General features: G+C 34.4%; 5 protein-coding genes across 5 annotated transcripts; 3 read left to right on the top strand and 2 right to left on the bottom strand.

Annotated features, from left to right (window-relative positions):
• LOC18601114 lies at window positions 3043-4323 on the bottom strand. Its single transcript, XM_018119656.1, has 4 exons — window positions 4193-4323; window positions 3938-4053; window positions 3697-3856; window positions 3043-3598 (listed from the first exon to the last, which is right to left on the bottom strand). The coding sequence occupies exons 1-4, from the start codon at window positions 4241-4243 to the stop codon at window positions 3200-3202; spliced, it is 726 nt and encodes a 241-aa protein (XP_017975145.1). The 5' UTR covers window positions 4244-4323; the 3' UTR covers window positions 3043-3199.
• Window positions 5277-10009, top strand: LOC18601113. Its single transcript, XM_007031939.2, has 2 exons — window positions 5277-6062; window positions 8961-10009. The coding sequence occupies exons 1-2, from the start codon at window positions 5487-5489 to the stop codon at window positions 9684-9686; spliced, it is 1302 nt and encodes a 433-aa protein (XP_007032001.2). The 5' UTR covers window positions 5277-5486; the 3' UTR covers window positions 9687-10009.
• On the top strand, window positions 12701-13039 carry LOC18601111. Its single transcript, XM_018118966.1, has one exon. It carries the CDS (start codon window positions 12701-12703, stop codon window positions 13037-13039), a length of 339 nt encoding a protein of 112 aa, XP_017974455.1.
• LOC18601110 (pentatricopeptide repeat-containing protein At3g26782, mitochondrial) lies at window positions 14196-18042 on the top strand. Its single transcript, XM_007031936.2, has 2 exons — window positions 14196-15174; window positions 15283-18042. Exons 1-2 carry the CDS (start codon window positions 14239-14241, stop codon window positions 16324-16326), a joined length of 1980 nt encoding a protein of 659 aa, XP_007031998.2. The 5' UTR covers window positions 14196-14238; the 3' UTR covers window positions 16327-18042.
• LOC18601109 (protein NETWORKED 3A) lies at window positions 16367-18156 on the bottom strand. Its single transcript, XM_007031935.2, has 2 exons — window positions 17894-18156; window positions 16367-17787 (listed from the first exon to the last, which is right to left on the bottom strand). The coding sequence occupies exons 1-2, from the start codon at window positions 17964-17966 to the stop codon at window positions 16988-16990; spliced, it is 873 nt and encodes a 290-aa protein (XP_007031997.2). The 5' UTR covers window positions 17967-18156; the 3' UTR covers window positions 16367-16987.

Below are 21854 nucleotides of genomic sequence, written 5' to 3'. Positions count from 1 at the left end.
CAATGGACACTAAAATGAGTATGATTTTAAAGAATAACACTAGGAACTTGGTAGGTAGGCCAAAGGATCAGAATGTTATTGGTTTTAAATGGGTTTTCATGACTAAGTTGAACCCAGGTGGTACAGTAAATAAGTACAAAGCTAGGCTGGTTGTAAAAGGGTTTGCACAAACATATGGTAATGATTATTTTGAAACTTTTGCACCTATTGCCAAGCTTGACACGATAAGATTACTTGTAGCATTCTCAGCTAAACAAGGTTGAAAGATTAGCCATCTTGATGTGAAATTTGTATTCTTGAATGGCATATTGATAGCGAACATCTTTGTGGAACAACTAAAGGGTTATGTTGTGAAAGGCTCAGAAACTAAAGCTTGCAAGTTAGTGAAAGCTTTGTATGGTCTTAAACAGGCTCCACGAGCCTGGTATGACAGAGTTGACTAGCATTTTAGAAGTTTGGGGTTTGACAGAAGCTTGACAGAATCAACTTTGTATGCTCAAAAGGTTGATGATTCAATTAAGTTGATAGTTGCCTTATATGTTGATGACTTGTTAATAACAGGTCCAGATGGGGAGTATTTGATGAATTTTAAGGCTCAAATGATGTCTGTTTTTGAAATGATAGATTTGGGATTAATGACCTACTTTTTAGGTATGGAGGTTCAGTAGAGTGATGGTGAAATCTTTCTACATCAAGCCAAGTATGGTCGAGATTTATTAAAGAAGTTTAATATGAGTGAATGTAAGTCTGTTCCTACTCCACTTACTGTAGGATCTAAATTCTGTAAGATTGATAATTCTGGTGATGCAAGTGGTTTGCTGTATAGAAGTATGATAGGTTCATTACTATACTTATCTGCTACTAGACCAGACATTATGTATGCAACTTGTCTTCTTTCAAGGTTCATGCAATCTCCATCATAGGATCATTTTAAAGCAGTAAAGAGAGTTATCAGATATATGAAAGGGACAGTTCATTTTGGTCTCAGATACTTGAAAGATGAAAGTTTTGAAGTTGTTAGGCACAGTGATAGTGACTGGGCTGGTTTTGTAGATGATTCAAAGAGCACAAGTGGTTATTTTTATTCTTTTGGTAGTGCTGTGTTCTTATGGAATTCAAAAGGCAAGAAATTGTGGCTCAATCTTCTGTTGAGACAAAATATATAGCCACTGCAGTAGCAGTAAATCAAGCTCAGTGGTTGAGGAAAGTTTTGTCAAATCTAGGAGTGGTTTTGACTAAGGGAATTTTACTTAATGTTGATAATCAGTCAGCCATTGCTATTGCAAGAAATCTAGTGCATCATGGTAGGACTAAACATATTCGAGTAAAATTTCATGCTTTAAGGGATGCTATGAAGAACAATGAAGTTGATTTGAAGTACTGCTCAACTGAAGATCAGCTTGCTGATATTTTTACCAAGGGGCTCAGTCGTGAGAGGTTTGAGTTCTTAAGATCTGGACTGGGTGTTTACCAAATTAAAGATCAAGGATGTGTGTTAGAAAAGTGATCTTTATTTGGTTGATGAAAAGCTGAGTTGGTTGTTGAAGAGGAGAAAACCAGATGGCGGGCTGCAATGATAACTTGAAGTTCTGAAGTAGTCGTTGGTGTCAAACGTAGCAAGCAGGAGTTGTTTTCTACTTTACTGAATTTTTTTGTTAATGAAACGTTGCAAGAGTGTGTCGTTTTACTTAGTCTTCTATTATGTTGTTACTCATACGATGTTGTTTAGTATTTCTTGCAAGGCTTTAAGCCAAGCTTGTTTCAGTATTGTTTTTCTATTACTTGGCACTGGTTTTCATGGTGAATGCTGTGCTAAGGTTTAGGTTTGTTTTCATTTGTTTGGAGATCGATGTGACATTTTAAGATCTAAAGAGTTTCAATTTTTAAATTCTTCATATAAATACTGAAAAATATGTTGAGCAGTTGGTTGAATTCCAAAATATTTTTCTACTCTGTTCTAAAAAGCTTATTCTTCCCTTTTCTTTGCTACTTCTTCCTTTATTCTCTGGAATTCTTAAACACTCATTAATTTGAACATGATTGACTATAAATTCTTAAATGAACAACAAAATTAAAAAAAAAATCATGAGAAGTCAACAGTGCTTCTTGGAACATAGATGTGAGATCTTCTTGATAAAACCTTCTGAAATGATCTGTTCCTTGAAATTGGGTTTTGAAGAATGACACTAAGAGAGAATTGTGGGGGATAATTAAGAGCAGCAAAGTTTGGATGAACAATTGCAAAGGGATTAAGGAAAGGATATTTATTGATAAATAAATAACAAAAAAAAAAGGTTAATAATCTTATAAGCTCCATATAATTAATTTTTCAAATTCTTATCCTATCTCATGTTAATTATTTGCATAAATCCAGTTTAATTATCTTAAGTAAATATATAATCAGTGAAGATTATACAGATAACTTCCTTCAAATAATAAATACGTGAAGTTTGGTGCTTTGATTTGTAAAATGGTGCTGCATTGGCAGTGGCACCTGGTCCTTGGTAAAGCCTTATTCTGCTTGAAACTAATTCAACCAAATCTTAAGTCTACTACAAAATTATTAAAAATAAAATAATAAAACTGATAAAGATAGTGATAATTAATTAAGGATATATTTTTGATCAAAATTTTCTAACTTCCATCTCTATCATCTTAATCATTTTAATTTATTAATTTTTTTTAATAAAACTATTTTTCATGCTTTTATCAATGGAAAAATAAAATAATAAAAGGTCAAAGATTATAAATTTTGACCAACAAAAAAAAATGCGACAAATTTATTGGAATCGAGAGAGTAATAGTAACAAAAAAGAAATATTGAAAGTAATTTTGGGTTCCTCGAGTCTAAGCAACAATGCGAGCCATATTAACAAGACTAATATGAAGTACAAAGTTTAACGTGAAATAAAGTTAGTTTACTGCCAATAAACTACAAAATAGTTGGATAAAAGGAAAAATAATACTAATAAAGAAGAAATATTTTATGGGTTATGAACTTACGAATTAACTACTTTTATTTCTTAGAATATTATGATCGAATTAAACTTATAAAATTAATTACAGACGAACCACTGAACAGTGCCAGTCTTATGAAAATGCTTTTCATGATATCTTATAATGCCTCTAAGCAAGTAAAAAGGGGAAAAAAAAGGGAATTAAGATCCAGAAGGAAGTTTTGATGGCTAATGGAAATGATTTATTGGTCCTGCTGGAAGTCAGCTGCAGCAGCAAGTCTGAACATCTCATAATGGTAACCAAGCATGCACTTGAAAGAAAGCCAGGTTTGCTTGTCAAGAAACTCAGGAGGATATCCCTTCCCAATCCACCGGCAACCGCATTCCTCAGTACCACAAGAAATTTCAAGACGGTTCAAGGGTCGATTGATGCCAAAACTTGCTAGATATCTCTTTGCATTCAGCTTAAAGTTAGCAAGGTGCTGTGAGTTCTCGAAAGCAATGGTCGCTGCAAGACAGCGATAAGATTCTTTCCTTGTGCTTGGAGACTCGAACAAGATCAACCCCAGGAAATACGACGCGTGCAGGCGTTCCATCAGAAATTGTTCCTCACCTGCTGAGCCGACGAAACATCCATAGCTCTGCAAATTAATTACCCAGAGTTTTGTTAATTAGGTTTTAGAACCAAAAAATAATACGTACATGTAAGATGTATCATCATAAGCACGACGAAAACTACTGCTGTTATAGCTGCGAGTGCGCGTATATTGCCCATGCTGGAACATTTGAAGACGAAGTTTCGGTAGGACTTAGACAGTTCCTCTAAGGAAGAAGTCAGACATATCTTAGTTTTCCTCAAAATTACGGCTTCGTTTGATGCTTCATACAACAACTTGCATCTAAAAACGAAAATATTCATATCATTAACTCGGTGTACCTATGTATATAGACACGCATGTATATGTATAAACAATACGTACACGCAAGAGAGGCGACATAAATTTTTGGGACCTTCATCTTCAACGACAATCCTTGCAAGTATTTCATCAAACAAGATGTCAGTTGGCAATAGATGAAACAGGTTTCTCGTCTTCCCCTGGCATCCATATAAAGTATGAGACGAGAGGAGAATGTAAAGAATGGAATTAATTAGTCAATGACAAGTCTTTAAAGAAAAAATCCAATTAGTAAGGAAATTACAAAAAAAAGCTAAACAATAATTAGAAGGATATTACCTTGTTATGTGGTCTCCAGTGCCTGAAATTGCCTCTGAAACATGTCAACATGATTCTGCTCTCCTTTTCCTGTAGAGTATATCAGATGTAATTTGGAACTTTGTTAAGAGACTTTGAAGTGTCTTCAGAGGAAAGCAATTTGTTCTATAATGCCAAATCAAAAAAAAAAAATAGTACTATACATATAAATTATCATAAATTACACATGGCATGACACTATTGGCTCTTGAGCCATTAATTAGTTTATTTTCCATTATTTGGTTTACAAAATTGTACCTTTCACTACCTATTCTTATCCCTATGCTTTCTACTCAATATCTTATCTTTAACTTTATCTAATTATTCTCATCAAAAACTTTATCTAAATTATACATATATAACTATCTAATTTTTGGTTTAAAAAAGAGAATCTAAATATATATATAATTTTACTTTAATGTTGGGTCTTCATGTAGAGCAACTTCATATAGAGAATTAGCAATGCTCATAAATGTAAACCAGTGTTTGCATATTTTATTTTATACCGTTACTTCTTTTATTTTTGATAATATAGTACATCTTTCTCTATATATTTTTTTATTAATGATTAATTATAATCTTTTTCTAAATATTTTAAACAAGCTAATTGAGATTTTTTTTCTGCATTTTTTTTTGTTTCAAGAGTTTATATATTATTTAATTGATAATTATATATCTTTACTGGATTTCGACATATTAAAGAAACAAGACTTTTCAAAATATTGTAAAATGTAAAAAACAAAGTAAAATAAATTTGTAAAGTGTTACAAAATGACACTATGCTAATTGAATCAAATGGTCAATGTAGAATACGGATTTAGAAGCAATTGAGTCTAACTTTAAAATTAATTGACTTTAAATTAAAAATTTTAGTACATATCTTTTGAATAAGTTCATATGGATTATATAATTATTGTACGTAATTAACCTATAATCAAAGATATGAAAATTAATTTATTAAAATACAGAGTTAATACCAAGATTATATGATAGCAAAATTATTAAAAGAAAGTATAATAAAATTTTCCTTCAAAAATTTATTTATTAATTTTAGCTTAATTGATAACCCGGACAGACCGGGGAAACCAAGCATAACCAGATCTCATCTCATCTCATTCCCTTTAAGCTCAACAGGACACGACCCATAAGAACTCCCCACTCTCTGTTTTCTCACATGTTGCCCAAACCAGAACAAAATGCATTGCCTGAACTCGACAACACCTTCCATTAGATCTTTCCATTCCCTTCCTTAAAGATCATTCCAATCTCCTCGAAAATGGGCTCCAACCAATCGGCACAAGTAGTTGACGAAGAACAAGAGGAAAGCCAAGACGAGGAGGAAGAGGCAGAGGAAGAGGAAGACGATGAAGAAGAGGAAGACAACAATGAAGAGGGACCCAACATGAGGGAACTCGAAAACAACCATATGGTGAAGAAAGTGCTCGAACAAGAGCCGGAAATGTTGCCCTGTTACGCATCAGCGTCCCCCCTGTCTCCACAGCTATCTTCATTGGGTACTCCTAGGATGGGTCCTTCCATCAAAGTGTGGGACCCATATAATGTATTAGCTCCACCTCCTCCGCTGCCTCCGCCGCCGGTTTTCTCACGGACTTTTTCTTTGGATGGTGATCGGATGGTGATTGAGGTTTATTTGTTTAGCCATGGAGAGTGTGAGTTGAATCTGAGGCCCGATATTGTGGGTGGAAGATGCGACGGAGCCGCCTTGACGTCTAATGGGAAGCGGCAAGCGAGGGCATTGGCTGTCTTCTTGAATTCGCAAGGGGTCAGGTTTAATGCCGTTTACTGCTCTCCGTTGGATCGGGCTAGATCGATGGCTCTTTCCGTTTGTCAGGTAAAAGGCCTCTTTTTCATTGATTCTTGTTGCAAGTATAAAGGAAATTGAAGTATTCCCAGATAATAGAATCGTTAATTAGGATAAAATTTTGAGCTTAATATCCATTGAGCAAATGGAGAAATTAGTCTTGCTACAATTGGGGCTTTCTATCAGGTGCCTGCCTGTTAAGCTAAGAGATAATAAGAATAGGATTTAAATGGGGATTAGGATTAGAATTTTGGTTCTAGTCATTGCTCTGTCATATATGGATCAAGGAAGTGCCAGACCAATGCAATGGGTTAGCAAAACTATATACTAGACCTGACAATTTTGAACACGACACGGGAAGATACGGGTTAAACAGTTTTTGAGTTTAGTCATAACGTGTTTCGTGTCTGGCACGTTAAGACACGAAAATTTTCATGTTTTAACGTGTCAAATACGACAAATACGTAAAAACACGTTTAAATATATTTACTTAATCATGTTATCGTGTTTAATCGTGTTATTGTGTTTAAAACGTGTATACGTGACATATTTATTAACTTATTAAAAATTAATAGTTAAAAATTATTTTAACTTTATATAAATAATTTTAAATAATTATTTTAATAAGTTTTTTTTAATTTTATAAAAAGTATAATGAAATTATACATATTCAATCCTAATTTTTAATTTTTGATGATTATTTAATATTATTATTATTTTTGTTTTGTTATAATTATTTTTATAATCATAGATTTTAAATTTAAATAATAAAATTATATTTAATTATAAATATTTTCATTTAATTGTGTTAAACGTATTGTTAATCGTGTCGTGTCGTATATTGATACGTTTAATAAACGTGTTAATCGTATCGTGTTGTGTTACACGTGTATTGAACATATACATGTATGTGTTTTAAATTTAAAACACGAATATTAAACGTGTCGTGTTCGTATTTAGTCTTAACGTGTTTCGTGTCTAATCATGTCTGACACTTGTATGACACGTTAACACGAATTGCCAGGTCTACTATATACCGTTGAACTAACTAGTCATAGTTGGAAATTGGCCATCCAGTGGCCCTGATTTAGATTAGATTTTTGCCCGTATGATGATGAAAAGAATGAATTTTTTTCTGATGAATCTCTTATCTTGTGATATTTACTATTTAGATTGCTTTGCTAAGAGGTTCTATGCCATATGTGTTAGGTTGAAGAAGTTTTCTTTTCTCATCCTGGTTATTTAATTCTTTTACACTGACCTGTAATGTTTCTTTGGAGTTTGCTGAGGGTTGCACTAGGTGTATAATGAAGTGCACTCCATTGGTAATATTGGTAGTTTTTGATTAGTAGTATTTAGCATCAGCATAGTCTTTTTTTTTTTTTCAAAGGTTGTTCCTTCTTACCTTGGTTTAGTTGTATTTCCCTTTTGTATTCCTTCTACTTTCTTTTCCCCCCCTTCCTTGCAATTTGACCGTGGGGGTTAAAGTTGCAACTCTTGGCTGCATATAGGAAAAGATACAGACATCTTTAAGGAAAGACACATCTTAACTTGCGTATGCTCTTAAACAGAGTAGAATGTTGAACTTGGATCAAGTAGCTGACAACTGCTAGTTCTTTTAGGCTTTATTGAGGTTAGCAGTGTATAAGGGTTTGCTAAAGAAGGTAGCATATGAAATAATGCACGTGATGCCTGTTGAAATATTCTTGCAATGATCAAACAACTGGCTGAGATTATGTACTAGGAATTGGTCATTGGTGAGAGCAACTAGTGATGATGCCTGTGCATCTTGTATCTTCATACAAACTTATGGTTCTTTGATTTCATCCATTTTCTGACCTTCTTTTCTCTTATTTTCATTTGGAGGTGTAGACACTAAGTTATAGAGAATATACAATACAGACCTTTAGACATGCGCAAAGTTTTTTTTTTTTTATAATTGGCGGAGGGAGGATTCGAACTCTGCTCTTTAGGTAGGGGGATAATACATCAACCAATGAGCCAAATGCTTGGATGCAAAGTTAATGAAGGTAAAGTTAGTTCTATCAAATGTGTGAAAGTTGCTCATGCATTTCATAGAGTCACTTATTGAATTCTTTATTGGTAGTTGATTAAATGTGTCATGGGCTTACATTGCAGATGCCCTAAGAGAGAGATGTAAACTATGCTGAGATGTGTCCTCATCTCAATATTTTATTTGGGTGGGACTATGTTAAAGTTAAAAGGAAATTTACTCCAAGTAGATTTATTAAGAAGCTATATATATGTCCTCATCTATATATGTCTCATGTGGTTTAGAGGGAATTTTACTGGCTAATTTATTGCTGAATGAAATTAAACTTTACCCCGCTCTCAGCTTACTTCCCATGACCCAACATTCAATGATCTAGGATCACTCCACTCTGGTGAAAGGCCCTACTCTGAAAAGAAAAGTGAATACGTGTAGAATATTCTACAGATCAGGCTTCATTAATGAACCAAACCAATGGTTAGACTAGCGATAAACTTCAACTGCTTTGTATCTTGCCCTGGATAAGCACTGTAAATACTTCTTAATAACTTTCTAGAGGATACGCTTATACCTGTTATATATGCTTGACCAATGTCTGAATGAATAGTAACTTTAGCCTTCATTTCTGAAAGGCTAATGTCCTTGTTAAAGCCAATCGGTAACAAGATGTCAAGGAAAAGGCCAATCATTGTTAGGAACAAAAGACGTTGATCTGTGTCTATTGTTGCCTTGTGTTCTAGCAGTGATAACATAATAGATTCTTGACTGAAATGTTTGCTTATATAATTTACATGATATCTCCTAATTATTAGTTCGTGACAGACGCAGCTTTGATGATGATATGAGGTGAGATTTATGCATTTTTCCTTGTAGATATTGAATCGTCTACATTGCCTATCCTCTTTTGAATCATGCAGGAGATGAATTTTGCGGAGGCACAGATACAATCCTCAGATTCACTTATGGATCTGAATATGGGGCACTGGGAGGGGTGCCCTCGATCAGAAATATATACACCTGAAGTTTTGAGTCTAATTGAAAGATACCAGCCTGATTTTTGTGCGCCTTCTGGAGAATCTCTCAGGCAACTGGAATTTCGAATGGTTCAATTCTTGAATGGGACCGTCCTTGGACTTCCTGAAAAGTTGAGATCTGATTTTTCCTTACACCAAAATGAGAGTCGAGGGTTTACACACCATAACACCCATGCTTTAACCAACTCAGTTCATGATAGAGATGTGCCTTCTCTTCCACCACCCCACTGGGATATGCTTCAAAGGCAGCGACATGGGCTATCAAGGAAGAAGTCTGGTAAGAGCAGACTACAATTTGTGTCGAATATTGGTGAACATGATGCTGATGATGAAATGTCTCCTCGGGAAGCCAATCATCAGCATGACCTTCATGACTTAAATGTCAGGAGTACATCTTCCCCCTCCACCTCCCCCGTCTCCTCTTCTGTTGGTGTTTTTACTCATTCCCTTCCTATTAAGTGTCTCATTACGGGCCTCCTCAACTGCAGCCCTGTAGTGTCACATAAGATCTGCATAGAAGATTCTTCTGTGACTGTATTACAGCATTCATGGAAAACAGGCTGGCAGATAAAACGGTTGAATGATACTGCACATCTTAGGCTTCTTTAGTTCGAGTTTGAGACTTTGTATTATCCTACAGCAGAATTTGTTGGCTAGAAATATGCCATCACTATGATTCGTTCATCCAAGTTGTATTCTGCAACTCATGCTCTCACTTGTGATTCTTCCACACTTTGTTGTAGCATTCAAATTTCGATATATTTATTATTTCACAATTCATCAAATCCGAAGAAAGAAGAATTTTTTTTCTTTTGGAAGTTGGATCTTTGTATTGGGTGATTCTTTTGATATGTAGTGTTGATGACAGATGATTTTATAGAGTGAATTTATAATGTAATTCCTGTACTTGGGATACCATGATGTTGTTTATATGTAGAAAATTGCATAGAACTTGTATTGCTTCTTCAATCCCTGGAAAGGTGGTTAAGGCTGGATGCACAAAATGCTCGTGGGTCTTTTAGTATCCAAATAACTCTCCTATCTTTATTAAAATTTGAAATTTACATTAATTTCCTTTTTTTTTTTTTTGGATTCGAGTACTAATAATTTTAAAGTATCCAAATAAGAATTTGAGTATTAATAATTTTTAAATATCTAAATAACTCTCCTATCTTTATTAGAATTTGAAATTCATGTCTTTATTTAGATTTGAGTACTAATAATTTTTAAATATCCAAATAAGGATTTGAGTATTAATAATTTTTAAATATCTAAATAACTATCCTATCTTTGTTAAAATTTAGAATTAAACTAATTCTTGTCTTTATTTGAATTCGAGTACTAATAATTTTTAAATATCTAAATAACTCTCCTACTCTTATTTATTTTTTGAAAATTAACTCTCCTACTCTTATTAAAATTTGGAATTTAGACCAATTCCTTCCTTTATTCGGATTCGAGCATTAATAATTTTTAAATATTTAAATAATTCTCCTACCCTTATGAGGATTTTCTCAATAATATTGCAAGGAATTGCGCGTTATCCTTACTTTAGTATTTCATGCATCAAACCCAATATAAAAGCAAGAAAAAGGCTTCTGAAACTAACAAAATCACCCACTTTTGTTCCTCAAAGATGAAGGCTTTTGGTGAGAATGATCTTTTCAACGTCTCTGATGGTTTTACTCCACCATTAGAATCAGCAGAGAGCAGCAGCAAAAGGAAGAGGCCTGAAGGTTCTGATCAGGGAGTTGGACAACCCGATGGATGCAACAAGAGGATGATCAGGTTGAGGTTAAGTTATAGTTCAGTTCCAAGCCTTGATCACCCTGAATCTATTTCAAGAAACGAAACAAAGGATAGTCCGTCTCCAGCATTAATGTTTTGTGAAAAAGTTAGAAAGGTAACCAATTCTGAGCAATATCTGGTGTTACTGCGATGCCTACATTATTATGGCACTGGAAAAATCACAGAGGGCGACATGATGAAGATGATGACCGAGGAATTTCCAGAGTTTGAGCAAGATTTTCGTCAGGTTTTGGAGTTTTATGAGAGTTTAACTCAGCCATCATTGCAAGCTGAAGACAAAGGGAAGAAACACATTAAAAGTAGTACTACACAAACACAGCTTGATGAGTTGACACCAAGCTATCGGGTTCTTCCAAAGAATCTTTCAGCAAATCAAATCAGTAGCGGTAGCGAGCCTGATGATCTTGAAGTACTGAATAACTGTTGTTATTCCAAGGGTTTGTTCAACAGTGGCAAGGTGGGGGCTAAAGACCCTTGTGAAGAGATGCTGAACGAATGTGAAGATGAGTTATACGAGAGAGATATGGTGGTGGAATGGCTGCGTTCGACAAAGGAGAAGGCAGCCAAACTGCTTGAAGCGATCAGTGAGGGGAAAATCAAAGAAACAAATCCGGAAGTCGTTGATAGCTATTTCACTCGATATAACTTAAGATTTATAGAAAGAGTTTACGGGGACATTCACGGACCAACAATGGCAGATGAACTACATCAAGCTGCGGAGATTGTTCTGCCTTTCATTATCAAGAGGCTGGACCAGATACAAGTCCGGAGTTCTTTCTCTTACCAATCCAACTGCCGCAACTTATAATCAAATCTTCGTATAGCAAAGGAAACTAGTGTATTAGTTAGACAATCCGGACTGAATCTAATATCTGCTTTTTGCATATCTGAAATTCTTTTTTGATAGTTTCATTTATTTCTTCCATTTGACACTTTTAAATTCAATTACCATATATGACTAACCATAACTTTTCTAGCTAAGCTAAGGTAAGCACTGAACTTACACTTCTTTGTGTTTTGAACGTAAAACAACGAATTGTTAAAGGAAGAGAAACGTTCCATGGAGTGTAGACTTGCCCAAAAAACAAGTAAGCATGTCCAAATTAGATGTGGGAAGATCTACCAAATCAAATCGAAGAATGTTATCGAACAAAATAGGCATTCCCGAATAATCTTTTAAAATATTCATATTTAAATTTTATTTCTTTTAAAAGTACCCGAATCTCATAAATATTGGATCAAAAATGAATGTGTTGGAGAGAAAAAGTGTATGCAACTTTTCTTATTGAGCTTTTTCAAGTGTTTAATGATCATCTGCACAGTACACTCTTGTTTTGTTCAACAGGATGCTTTTAATAATTACAAATTTGTTTCAATCACAAATATTCCTAACTAATCAAGATCACCGCATATTTTAGCTTGGAACATGAATTTGCTATGGAAGGACAATCATGCGTTAACTCGTTCACATGGATACAGCGACGAAAAAGACATCTTTATTTTACAAAATCCAAGGCCTTGATCATGTGCCACGCAGGCATTCATTCGCCGACAAGCACATAGAAAAAAGAATCTACCACTGTTCTTACCACGAACACCAAACAAATCAACAGAAACCAGAGGGCTTCAATAAATATAAAGGCATGAATTCTTAGGTGCAAATTTAAAGTGCAAGAGTATTATCTCGTGAAATGCAGCAGCAACTTCCTCCCTGAAATCTCATCCCTTCACCAGATTCAAATTCAACCCCCCCATACCTAAAACTTCAGTTCTCCTAAGTTTCAGCTTCAAAGAGTTTCTCTGATCAGACATCCATGGCTACTTGTACCAAATTGTTTGCTGCTGCTGTACCCATTGTCATCTTCTTTGCCAACTTGCAAACTGTAACCAACGAGCCTGCAATTTCAGCTTCTCCAGCTGTTTTGCCATATGTCAATGCACCCAACATGTCTTCCTTTTTCCCTTCTCAAGCTCCCCCGCAGTGGCCTACAAGTTCAGCAGTTCCAACAGGTTCAGAAGCATTTGCACCCATACCGAGCTCGGGGGAGTTTGTGGGGAAGAGCTCCTGCAGTTCAGCTAAGTCTGATGGTGCCATTGTTATTCTTCTGCAACTCTTCATCCTGTTTGTAATGAGATCAGTCTCTACCGTTTAAGCACATTTATAGCATAACATAAGTAATAATCTCTTCTGCTTTTTGTGTTAGAGATGCTTGTGATTAATTAATTACCAGTTTTCCATCCATTTTTCTCCACGGCCTATGAAATTTTCATACCATCTGCAGTGCCTTTAGATTTGCTGATGGCCCCTGGATCATACATAATGATTTATCAAAACAATACAGTTGAAGTAGGAAAAATTTGTTAACCAATTCAGGAAGAGGAAATTGGACGCTGGATACACATCCTAGCAGGTTCAGTCCCAATCAGTTTGTTTTTTAAGAACAATCAATTTAATTTCACTTCACACTTAAAAAGTATTTTTGTAATTTTATTAAATAAAATTAAGACTTTGAATCTTGATCCCTTATAAGAAAGGAAATTATCTGCAATAAAAAACATCCACAGAATGTTAATTTCAAAAAAAAAATTGCAAAGAGACGTGAGATGTTATTAATTGAAACCATAAAATATATAAACGGGCTTGAAAAGTTGACATTATAAAAGATGTGGTGGAGTTTGTCTATTTTTTTAATACTATTATAACATGTTAAAAGTTTTTTGAGTAAAAAAAAAAAAAAATACTTACTTATTAATGGATTTTCTTTTTTACTCGACACCAAAATAAGAATAAACGGAAAAACCAACAATTAAAGCTAGGGTAATATTCGATATCCAAGATTTTAATTGGATGATATGTTATTTTCATGTTTAGTTTAAAATATCATAATAAGAATATCTTTTTTATGATCAATTAGTAAGATTTTCGCTTACAATTATTTTTCTTTCCAATTAACCTTAACCCTATCATTTATATATACTTGTATATATATCTTCTTTTCATTATTTGCATGTATAATTGTTACCACTACTAGCTAAGAGAAAATTATTATTACTAAAAGCATTTGTTATTTACTTGTGAAAATAAAAGTAAAAAATCATTACTCCAAGAAGTTCAATAAGCAAAAAGTCAAAAAACTCTTTGGATGATGTTTCTGTTATTTTATAATAGTTCTCTGCATTATTAAAAAAATAATGATTAAATATTGTATTTTTTTTATCAATTATCATATTATTATTTATTATTTTAATGACAAAGTTAAAATATTATCATCCCAACAATCAGTTTTCTCATAATAATAAGCTGTCAAAGGCAGCAAATGCCCCAGAACTTAGAAATGAGAATGAATGTAGTATGAAGATTCCAAACCCTGGTTCAGCATTCAAGAGTATTACTTTCAAATATCACTACTCCACTAATGCCAACCTCACCGCCTGGTTCAGCAAATATGTAGACAAGTCCAGTGTCTGGTCTTGGAACTCAATCATCGCCGAGTTAGCCCGAGCCGGAGACTCAGCCGAAGCTCTCCGAGCCTTCTCTTCAATGCGCAAGCTTTCTCTTAAACCGAACCGCTCCACTTTCCCATGCGCTATCAAGTCTTGCTCTGCTTTACTCGACCTTAACTCTGGCAAACAAACCCATCAACAAGCTTTAATCTTCGGCTATGGCTCTGACCTCTTCGTATCATCAGCTCTCATTGATATGTACTCCAAATGTGGGCAATTGAGGGATGCCCGGATCTTATTCGATCAAATTCCTCAACGAAATATAGTATCTTGGACTTCTATGATCACTGGGTATGTCCAGAACAATTGTGCCGACCAAGCTTTATTGCTTTTTAAAGAGTTATTGATTCAGAAAAGTGAAAATGGTGGAAATGATGCAATTGGACAAGTGCTTATTGATCCAGTTGCCATTGTTTCTGTTCTGTCGGCTTGTTCTCGTGTTCCGATAAAAGGAGCAAGTGGAGGGGTTCATGGAATGATTATAAAGAAGGGGTTTGATGGAGAAGTGAGCGTTGGAAATACATTGTTGGATGCATATGCTAAAAGTGAGGATGTGGGTCTGTCTAGGAAAGTGTTTGACGCGATGGTTGACAAGGATGAGGTTTCTTGGAATTCTATGATTGCTGTTTATGCACAAAATGGATTGTCAAATGAGGCTCTGGAGGTTTTTCATGGAATGGTAAGGGATGATAATGTCAATTACAATGCCGTTACACTTTCTGCTGTGTTGTTAGCTTGTGCTCATTCGGGAGCTTTGCAAGCCGGGAAGTGTATTCATGACCAGGTACTAATTGTAGTTCATTTATGTTGTTAGTATAACGATTCATGCTAATAAATGATTTTGTAAAGTGTCGACTGTTTGATCAGGTCTGGAATTTGTGTTTCTGTACAGGTTATAAAGATGGGTTTGGAGGATGATGTGATAGTGGGGACTTCTATTATTGACATGTATTGCAAATGTGGGAGAGTTGAAATGGCAAGGAAAGCATTTAGTTGCATCAAAGAGAAGAACGTCAGGTCCTGGACTGCCTTGATCGCTGGTTATGGAATGCACGGTCATGCCAAAGAAGCGTTAGAGGTGTTTTACAATATGATAAGAACTGGGGTCAGACCTAATTACATAACGTTTGTGTCGGTTCTGGCATCTTGTAGCCATGCTGGTCTGGTACAAGAGGGTTGGCGTTGGTTTAATGCGATGAAAGACGAATTCAATGTTGAACCTGGGGTGGAGCATTATGGTTGCATGGTTGATCTTCTTGGACGGGCTGGATATCTCAGCCAGGCTTACAAGTTGATCAAGCAAATGAAGGTGACACCTGATATTGTAATCTGGGGTTCACTTCTTGCAGCTTGTAGGATTCACAAGAATGTGGAGCTTGCAGAGATTTCTGCGAATAAATTGTTCGAATTAGACTCAAATAACTGTGGGTACTATGTTTTACTTTCTAACATATATGCTGATGCTGGAAGGTGGGAAGATGTTGAGAGAATGAGACTTCTTATGAAGGACCGTGGACTGATTAAACCACCTGGATTCAGTTTGGTTGAGCTGAAAGGTAAGGTTCATGTTTTCTTGGTTGGAGATCAGGAGCATCCTCAACATGAGAAGACACATGAGCATCTGGAAGAGTTAAATGTAAAGCTGCAAGAAGTTGGCTACATACCCAATATGACATCAGTTCTTTATGATGTGGATGAGGAAGAGAAGGGATTGACCTTGCGGGTTCATAGTGAGAAGTTGGCTGTTGTCTTTGCAATCATGCATACAGTTCCTGGTGCAACAATCCACATTATTAAGAATCTTAGGATTTGTGGGGACTGTCATACTTTCATGAAGTTGATCTCAAAGATTGTTGATCGACAAATTGTTGCCAGAGATTCAAAGCGATTTCACCATTTTAAGGATGGAATCTGTTCTTGTGGAGATTATTGGTGACATATCCATTGTTGGACAACAAAAATTGAAGATTAGAAAAGAATGTTAATTGTGAGCTTCCGGCATCTTTGACTTGAACGACAAGGTGTTCATCTTGGCTCTCAAAATGATTTGGGACATGAGAAATTGCATAATGATTTGACTTTGAAGTCTGAAAAAGAGTTCTCCGATGCTCCTAGCCACTAACAAGGTTTGATATCAATCAGCTTTACCATTAGTTATTGAAAAGATACATCACCTTCTAACAGAGTGAGTTCAGTTGAGTTTGAATGCTTGATGGAATGGTTATTGAATTGACAGAAGAGTAGTTATTTAGATATAGCTAAGCGGTTACATTCCAGAACAACAAGACAACCAAGCATCTGCCAGCAGCTTAAAGATCATTCTTTGAACTAGAAAAGGATAAAGTTGCATTCACTCCTGTCATGATGTCTTAAAGACTGTCTTGCAGTATAGTACGGCATACAGTTTCTTGAAAATTCAGGACTACTCTGCCAATTTATACAATGATATTCATGAAGATTTCTTCTTAAGGACATGCAGAGGATACATCACATCATCATTGTTATGGATGATTTGATTTACTTTCGTTGATTAAACTATTGCCACTTGATAGAAGTGGAAAATCAATTGTTCAACAGATGGAAAAAAGAAAAAGGAATTATGAACAACCTCCTTGGAAGAACTTGCCCAAAAATAGTCCTCTTGATCTTGATGTCTGAGAATGGTTGCGCTTCACACCAATTTTTGAGCTATGGAGACATTTCTGCAGGGCCCTGTTCTCACTCTTTAAGTGCTCAAGCTGTAGCTGTAGCTCATTGATGGTTTCTCTCTTCTCCTCATTCCTTCTAAACAGTTCTGCTTGCTGGCGCAGATTCTCCTCCATAAGCTTTGTGAATTGAAACTTGAGTTGAAACCATGTATTCTCACTTTCAGAACTACCCTTCTGGAACTCTGCTGCTTTTGGTTTAAGTCTTTGAAACCCATTTATCTTGGAAACAACATTCTCTTCATCTGAAAATTCTCCATTCGTTTGTTCAGGTTTTCTAATGGTAGACATGTTGCATTGTTCTGCTAATATCAGATCATCGGCTAACTTGTTCAGGTATTCAAAGCTAGATCTATAATGTTTGAAATCAGGATCATCAACAACAGATTCGGGGCGAGAATCAGAAGCCTCCAGAATGAGATCATCAGAGGCTCCCACAACTCTTTTCTTATTGCTAGCCTGTTGGATTTGTTTAGAGTTAGAGGACAATGGTGAAGACCTATGACGGACATTGTGTGATTCAGACCTCAACTGATCATACTTTTCTGCTAAAGAACAGTATGATCTGTTTAACTCTCCCAACATTTGCACGAGTCCTGGTTTCCTGTTATGAGCAATATCAGCCTTCAGGCACGATGATTTGTCTTCTTCCTCCAAAAGGGTCATCATGGCCTTCATTTTCTCGTCCAAATCTGCAGAAAATTGATAAAAGAGGTCAAACAAAAACTGCAGCAAGAAAAGAAAAGAACAGAAAAGAAACATCAGCATAGAAAGCGGAGGATGGATGGTTTTTTCGACCTGATAGAGTTGTCTGAAGCCATTGGGACAGTTGGGGGCAAGCAGGCGAAGAAGAAGCTGCACTGTTCTCCATTGAACCAAAGTGTTCTCACCCAAGAAGGATTGGATGTTTCTTGGGTTTAAGAAAGAGATGAAAAACAAAAACAAAAGAAACACGTTAAGAACTTTGGAAGCTCTGATTCTTCCCTCTATCTTAAAAGGAGATTCTTTCTATATTGCAACCGCTTTCCTTTTATTGAGGATAAATAAATTCTTGTGTGATACTTCCGTTACGAATAGCTTGGTTTGCTATAACATATTAAAAGCTTTCAAAATTCAAAAGCAATGCAACAAAAGCAACCATAAAAGCTTTCATTATCTATTCCCAATGTTAGTTTGCTATATCTTAGATTGCATGAAACATATGAAAGGCCACAAAATTTGAGCTACAAAACATATTAAACAGTGCATGAAAAACCAATGAAGGGCAATTCAATGATTTGCAAACAAAACCTTTCTTGATTTCTATGCACAAATAACTTGTGCAACCATCCTTCAACTTAATTCAAATGGCAAGCAAGCCTATTGAGACATATGCAAAAAGACAGGAGTCAAAAGAAATAAAATATATATTGTATAACTGAAGTTTTTATTCCAAATATGCTAAAAGTATAAAAGAAATTAATTACAGGAAAGGGGAGAGCCCCCAATAAAACAAACAGACATCTAGCTAAGATTGTCTGACTAATACGGCAATAGGTTTAACAGGTTGGTTGATAAGAAAATGAATTGATCTGGTCTAGCCTCTTCATAATGAAAGGGAGAACAATGTGGGCTGCCTGACGAAGTTCATCCAATATTGCTGGTCCGTGAATACTGCCGTACATTCTTTCTATAAATCTGAAATTATAAGGATTAAAATAGTTGTCCACCTCCTCCGGATTTGGCTGCTTAATTTTACCCTCGCTTATGGCTTCATATAACTTAGTTGCATTCTTCTTTGTCGAACGCAGCCATTCCAGCAACATATCTCTCTCATACAAGTAATCTTCATGCTCATTCAACATTTCTTCATAAGGGTCTACACGCCTTTCCTTGCCACTGTTGAACAAACCCTTGGAATAACAGCAGTTATTCAGTACTTTAAGATCGCCAGGTTCGCTGCCGCTACTGATCTCATTTGCTGAAAGATTCTTTGGAAGAAATCGATAGCTTGGTGTCAAGTCATCAAGCTGTGTTTGTGTAGTACTACTCTTGATGTCTTTGTTTGGTTTCTTCGCTTTGTCTTCAGCTTGCGGTGATGGCTGACTTAAACTCTCATAAAACTCCAAAACCTGACGAAAATCTTGCTCAAACTCTGGAAACTCGTCGGCCATCATCTTCATCATGTCACCCTTTGTGATTTTTCCAGTGCCATAATAGTGCAGGCATCGCAGCAAGGCCAGATATTTCTCAGAACTGGTTTCCTTCCTTACTTTGTCACAAAACCTTAATGCTCGAGACAGACGATCGTTTCTTGAAGTAGATTCAGGGTGGTCAAGGATTGGAACTGAACTAGAAGTTAACCTCAGCCTGATGATCTTCTTGTTGCGTCCATGGGTTTCTCCAACTCCCTCCTCAGAACCTGCAGGCCTCTTCCTTTTGTTGATGTTCTGTGCTGGTTGTGATGGTGGTGGTAAACCATGAGACACGTTGAAAAGATAAAGAAAGTGGTCGAATAATCCAGGGTATTTTCCAAGCAAATCTTCCACCAACTCCTTCAAACGGATCATAGTGATTCTTCCACTGCTGTAGGCATGAAGGTGGTCCAGCATGGCCGAATAGTCATCAGAGCTGACCTTTCCCTTGAACTTGTCACAAAATACCTTCATCTCCAAGGAAGAAAAAGGGTGAAAATGTTGCTTTGAACTGACCCTTTTGATTGGTTTGATATCTGAAATATAGTAAGGCGGTTTATGCTGTTAATGTTGGGTTAGAAGACTGAAATACTAACGCGCAATTCAGCTGCCGGTGGAAGTAGGAAGGAGTAAGTTGAAATCAGGTGACGTGAATGTTGGAGGAAAGCTTGACTTATTTCTGTCCATCGGATTTTACTTGAATGCCCTTGTGTTTGTTTTGAAATCAGGGACTAAATTGCTACTTTATTTTGTGTACATTATGACCTGTCAATCGTTGACTCTGCTAAATATGTTTTTTATATTTTAAACTCATTTTTCATGTTTTTTTTCTTTTTTACTGTTTCATTACTTAACCTCTGTAAAAATAGAAGAGAGACAAATATTAAGGTAATAGTTAGTATTTTTTTCTGAAATATCTTTGTTATTTATATTACAAATTATTTTTCTTGATTTTCTTTTTACTTTTTTCTATTACAAAATCAAAATTTTTATCTTAATTTCCATCAAAATAAAAGAGGGGCTAATTTTTGTCTTAATGTCTAATTTATTTGGGATATCTCCAAATAAAGTCAGATTTTTATATTGTAAAATTATTTTTTTGATATAAAATATAAAGAAAGATATATTAAGAAAATAATTGAGAGAAGAATTGAGAAAAAACTTTAAGTTTATTTCTCATAGAAGAACTTTTGGTTCATTTTTCACTATTTTCAATTATTATTGATTGTCTATTTTTTATTAAGTACAAAATCCTATTTATAGGGTTACATAGATGTGGATATTGATGAACCATCACAAATATATTCATCACAAATATTGATGAACCATCTTAATCTAATATAGATGCAAGGCAAATATTTAGGTCATAGTTTGTAATTTTTTTTGGAATGTTTCTGTTTTTTATATTATAAAATTATTTTTCATGATTTTTTTACTTTTTTATATTACAAAATCATATTATAATATAAAATACATCAAAATAAAAAATTTTAATTTAATCTTTGTAAAAATTAAAGAGAGATAGATACTTGCAAATGAACAAATGAAATACTGGTATATTATAATATTTTATTTTCTCAAAAATTATTTACTAAGGCTTGAAATTCTCATTAATTGATTATATTTGCATGACTTTGGATTTTACCTTGATATTCCATGCCTTATTTGATAGAATTTGGATTGAAATATGTTCATATGCAAATCATGCTAATTTTTGGATTTCTTGTATTAATTTTTTTGTGGATTTTCGTATAATTCATTATTTTTTTGTTATTTTAAGGACTTTGCCAAGTTATTAATTTGGATCAATTTATTTTTCTTTAGAATGGTGGATTGATTTGGATTAATTTATATTTCTTTAGAATGGCATGTTCTAGGATTTATCTTAAGCATTGATGATTATGTTTGATGCTAAACGTGGTTTCTGGTTAATTTATTGATTTAAATTGTTGGTGTTTTCTCTGCATCAATTGGATTGTTAGATACATGATATATATTGTACTTGTAGCTATAAGTTTCTGGCCAATATATACAGTGCACTTTTTTTTTCTTAATGTATGTATTAATTTTTTTTTTTATAATTAGAAAAAAAGAGAATTCGAATTCTATTTTTTAAGTAGGGGATCATGCACCAATTAATGAGCTAAATGCTCGAGTACTCTTAATATATCAATTTGATTATTAATGCTTGTAAAAAACTTGAATTCAAACTTGTACTTAATCCGAAACAAAAATAAATTTAAAATAAATTTTTATGTATATTATTATAAAATTTAAATTAATAAATTTAAATTAATTTTAAAAATAAATTAAAAATTAAAATAATAGTTAAAATAATTAAAGAATTTTAGTAATATTATATTAATTATAAGTAATTTACATAAACAAAAAAATATATATAAATTTAAAATTTAATATTAAAAATTATTATTTATAATTATATTCGGATAGTAAGTACCTTATAGCTACTACTTGAACTTGTGTAGTAATTTTACTATTCAAATCTTACTAAAATTATAACTATGAAAAATCTTAATTCTATTTAATCAAATCAGATAGTGTAAGATATCTAATTAACACATAAA

The sequence above is a fragment of the Theobroma cacao genome, chromosome 4 (genome assembly GCF_000208745.1).
Source record: "Theobroma cacao cultivar B97-61/B2 chromosome 4, Criollo_cocoa_genome_V2, whole genome shotgun sequence".
Taxonomy (NCBI): domain Eukaryota; kingdom Viridiplantae; phylum Streptophyta; class Magnoliopsida; order Malvales; family Malvaceae; genus Theobroma; species Theobroma cacao.
This window is presented reverse-complemented; position numbering and strand designations above follow the sequence as displayed.

Excerpts from the sequence above, each read along its gene's own strand:
- LOC18601113 (XM_007031939.2), top strand. The coding sequence starts at position 5,487 with ATGGGCTCCAACCAATCGGCACAAGTAGTTGACGAAGAACAAGAGGAA. Across the intron at positions 6,063-8,960 it reads TGGCTCTTTCCGTTTGTCAG|GAGATGAATTTTGCGGAGGC; the intron begins GTAAAAGGCCTC and ends TGAATCATGCAG.
- LOC18601110 (XM_007031936.2), top strand. The coding sequence starts at position 14,239 with ATGAAGATTCCAAACCCTGGTTCAGCATTCAAGAGTATTACTTTCAAA. Across the intron at positions 15,175-15,282 it reads GGAAGTGTATTCATGACCAG|GTTATAAAGATGGGTTTGGA; the intron begins GTACTAATTGTA and ends GTTTCTGTACAG.
- LOC18601109 (XM_007031935.2), bottom strand. The coding sequence starts at position 17,966 with ATGGAGAACAGTGCAGCTTCTTCTTCGCCTGCTTGCCCCCAACTGTCC. Across the intron at positions 17,788-17,893 it reads GCTTCAGACAACTCTATCAG|ATTTGGACGAGAAAATGAAG; the intron begins GTCGAAAAAACC and ends AATTTTCTGCAG.
- LOC18601114 (XM_018119656.1), bottom strand. The coding sequence starts at position 4,243 with ATGTTGACATGTTTCAGAGGCAATTTCAGGCACTGGAGACCACATAAC. Across the intron at positions 3,857-3,937 it reads TTATGTCGCCTCTCTTGCGT|ATGCAAGTTGTTGTATGAAG; the intron begins GTACGTATTGTT and ends TTTCGTTTTTAG. Across the intron at positions 3,599-3,696 it reads CACTCGCAGCTATAACAGCA|AGCTATGGATGTTTCGTCGG; the intron begins GTAGTTTTCGTC and ends ATTAATTTGCAG.
- LOC18601111 (XM_018118966.1), top strand. The coding sequence starts at position 12,701 with ATGGCTACTTGTACCAAATTGTTTGCTGCTGCTGTACCCATTGTCATC.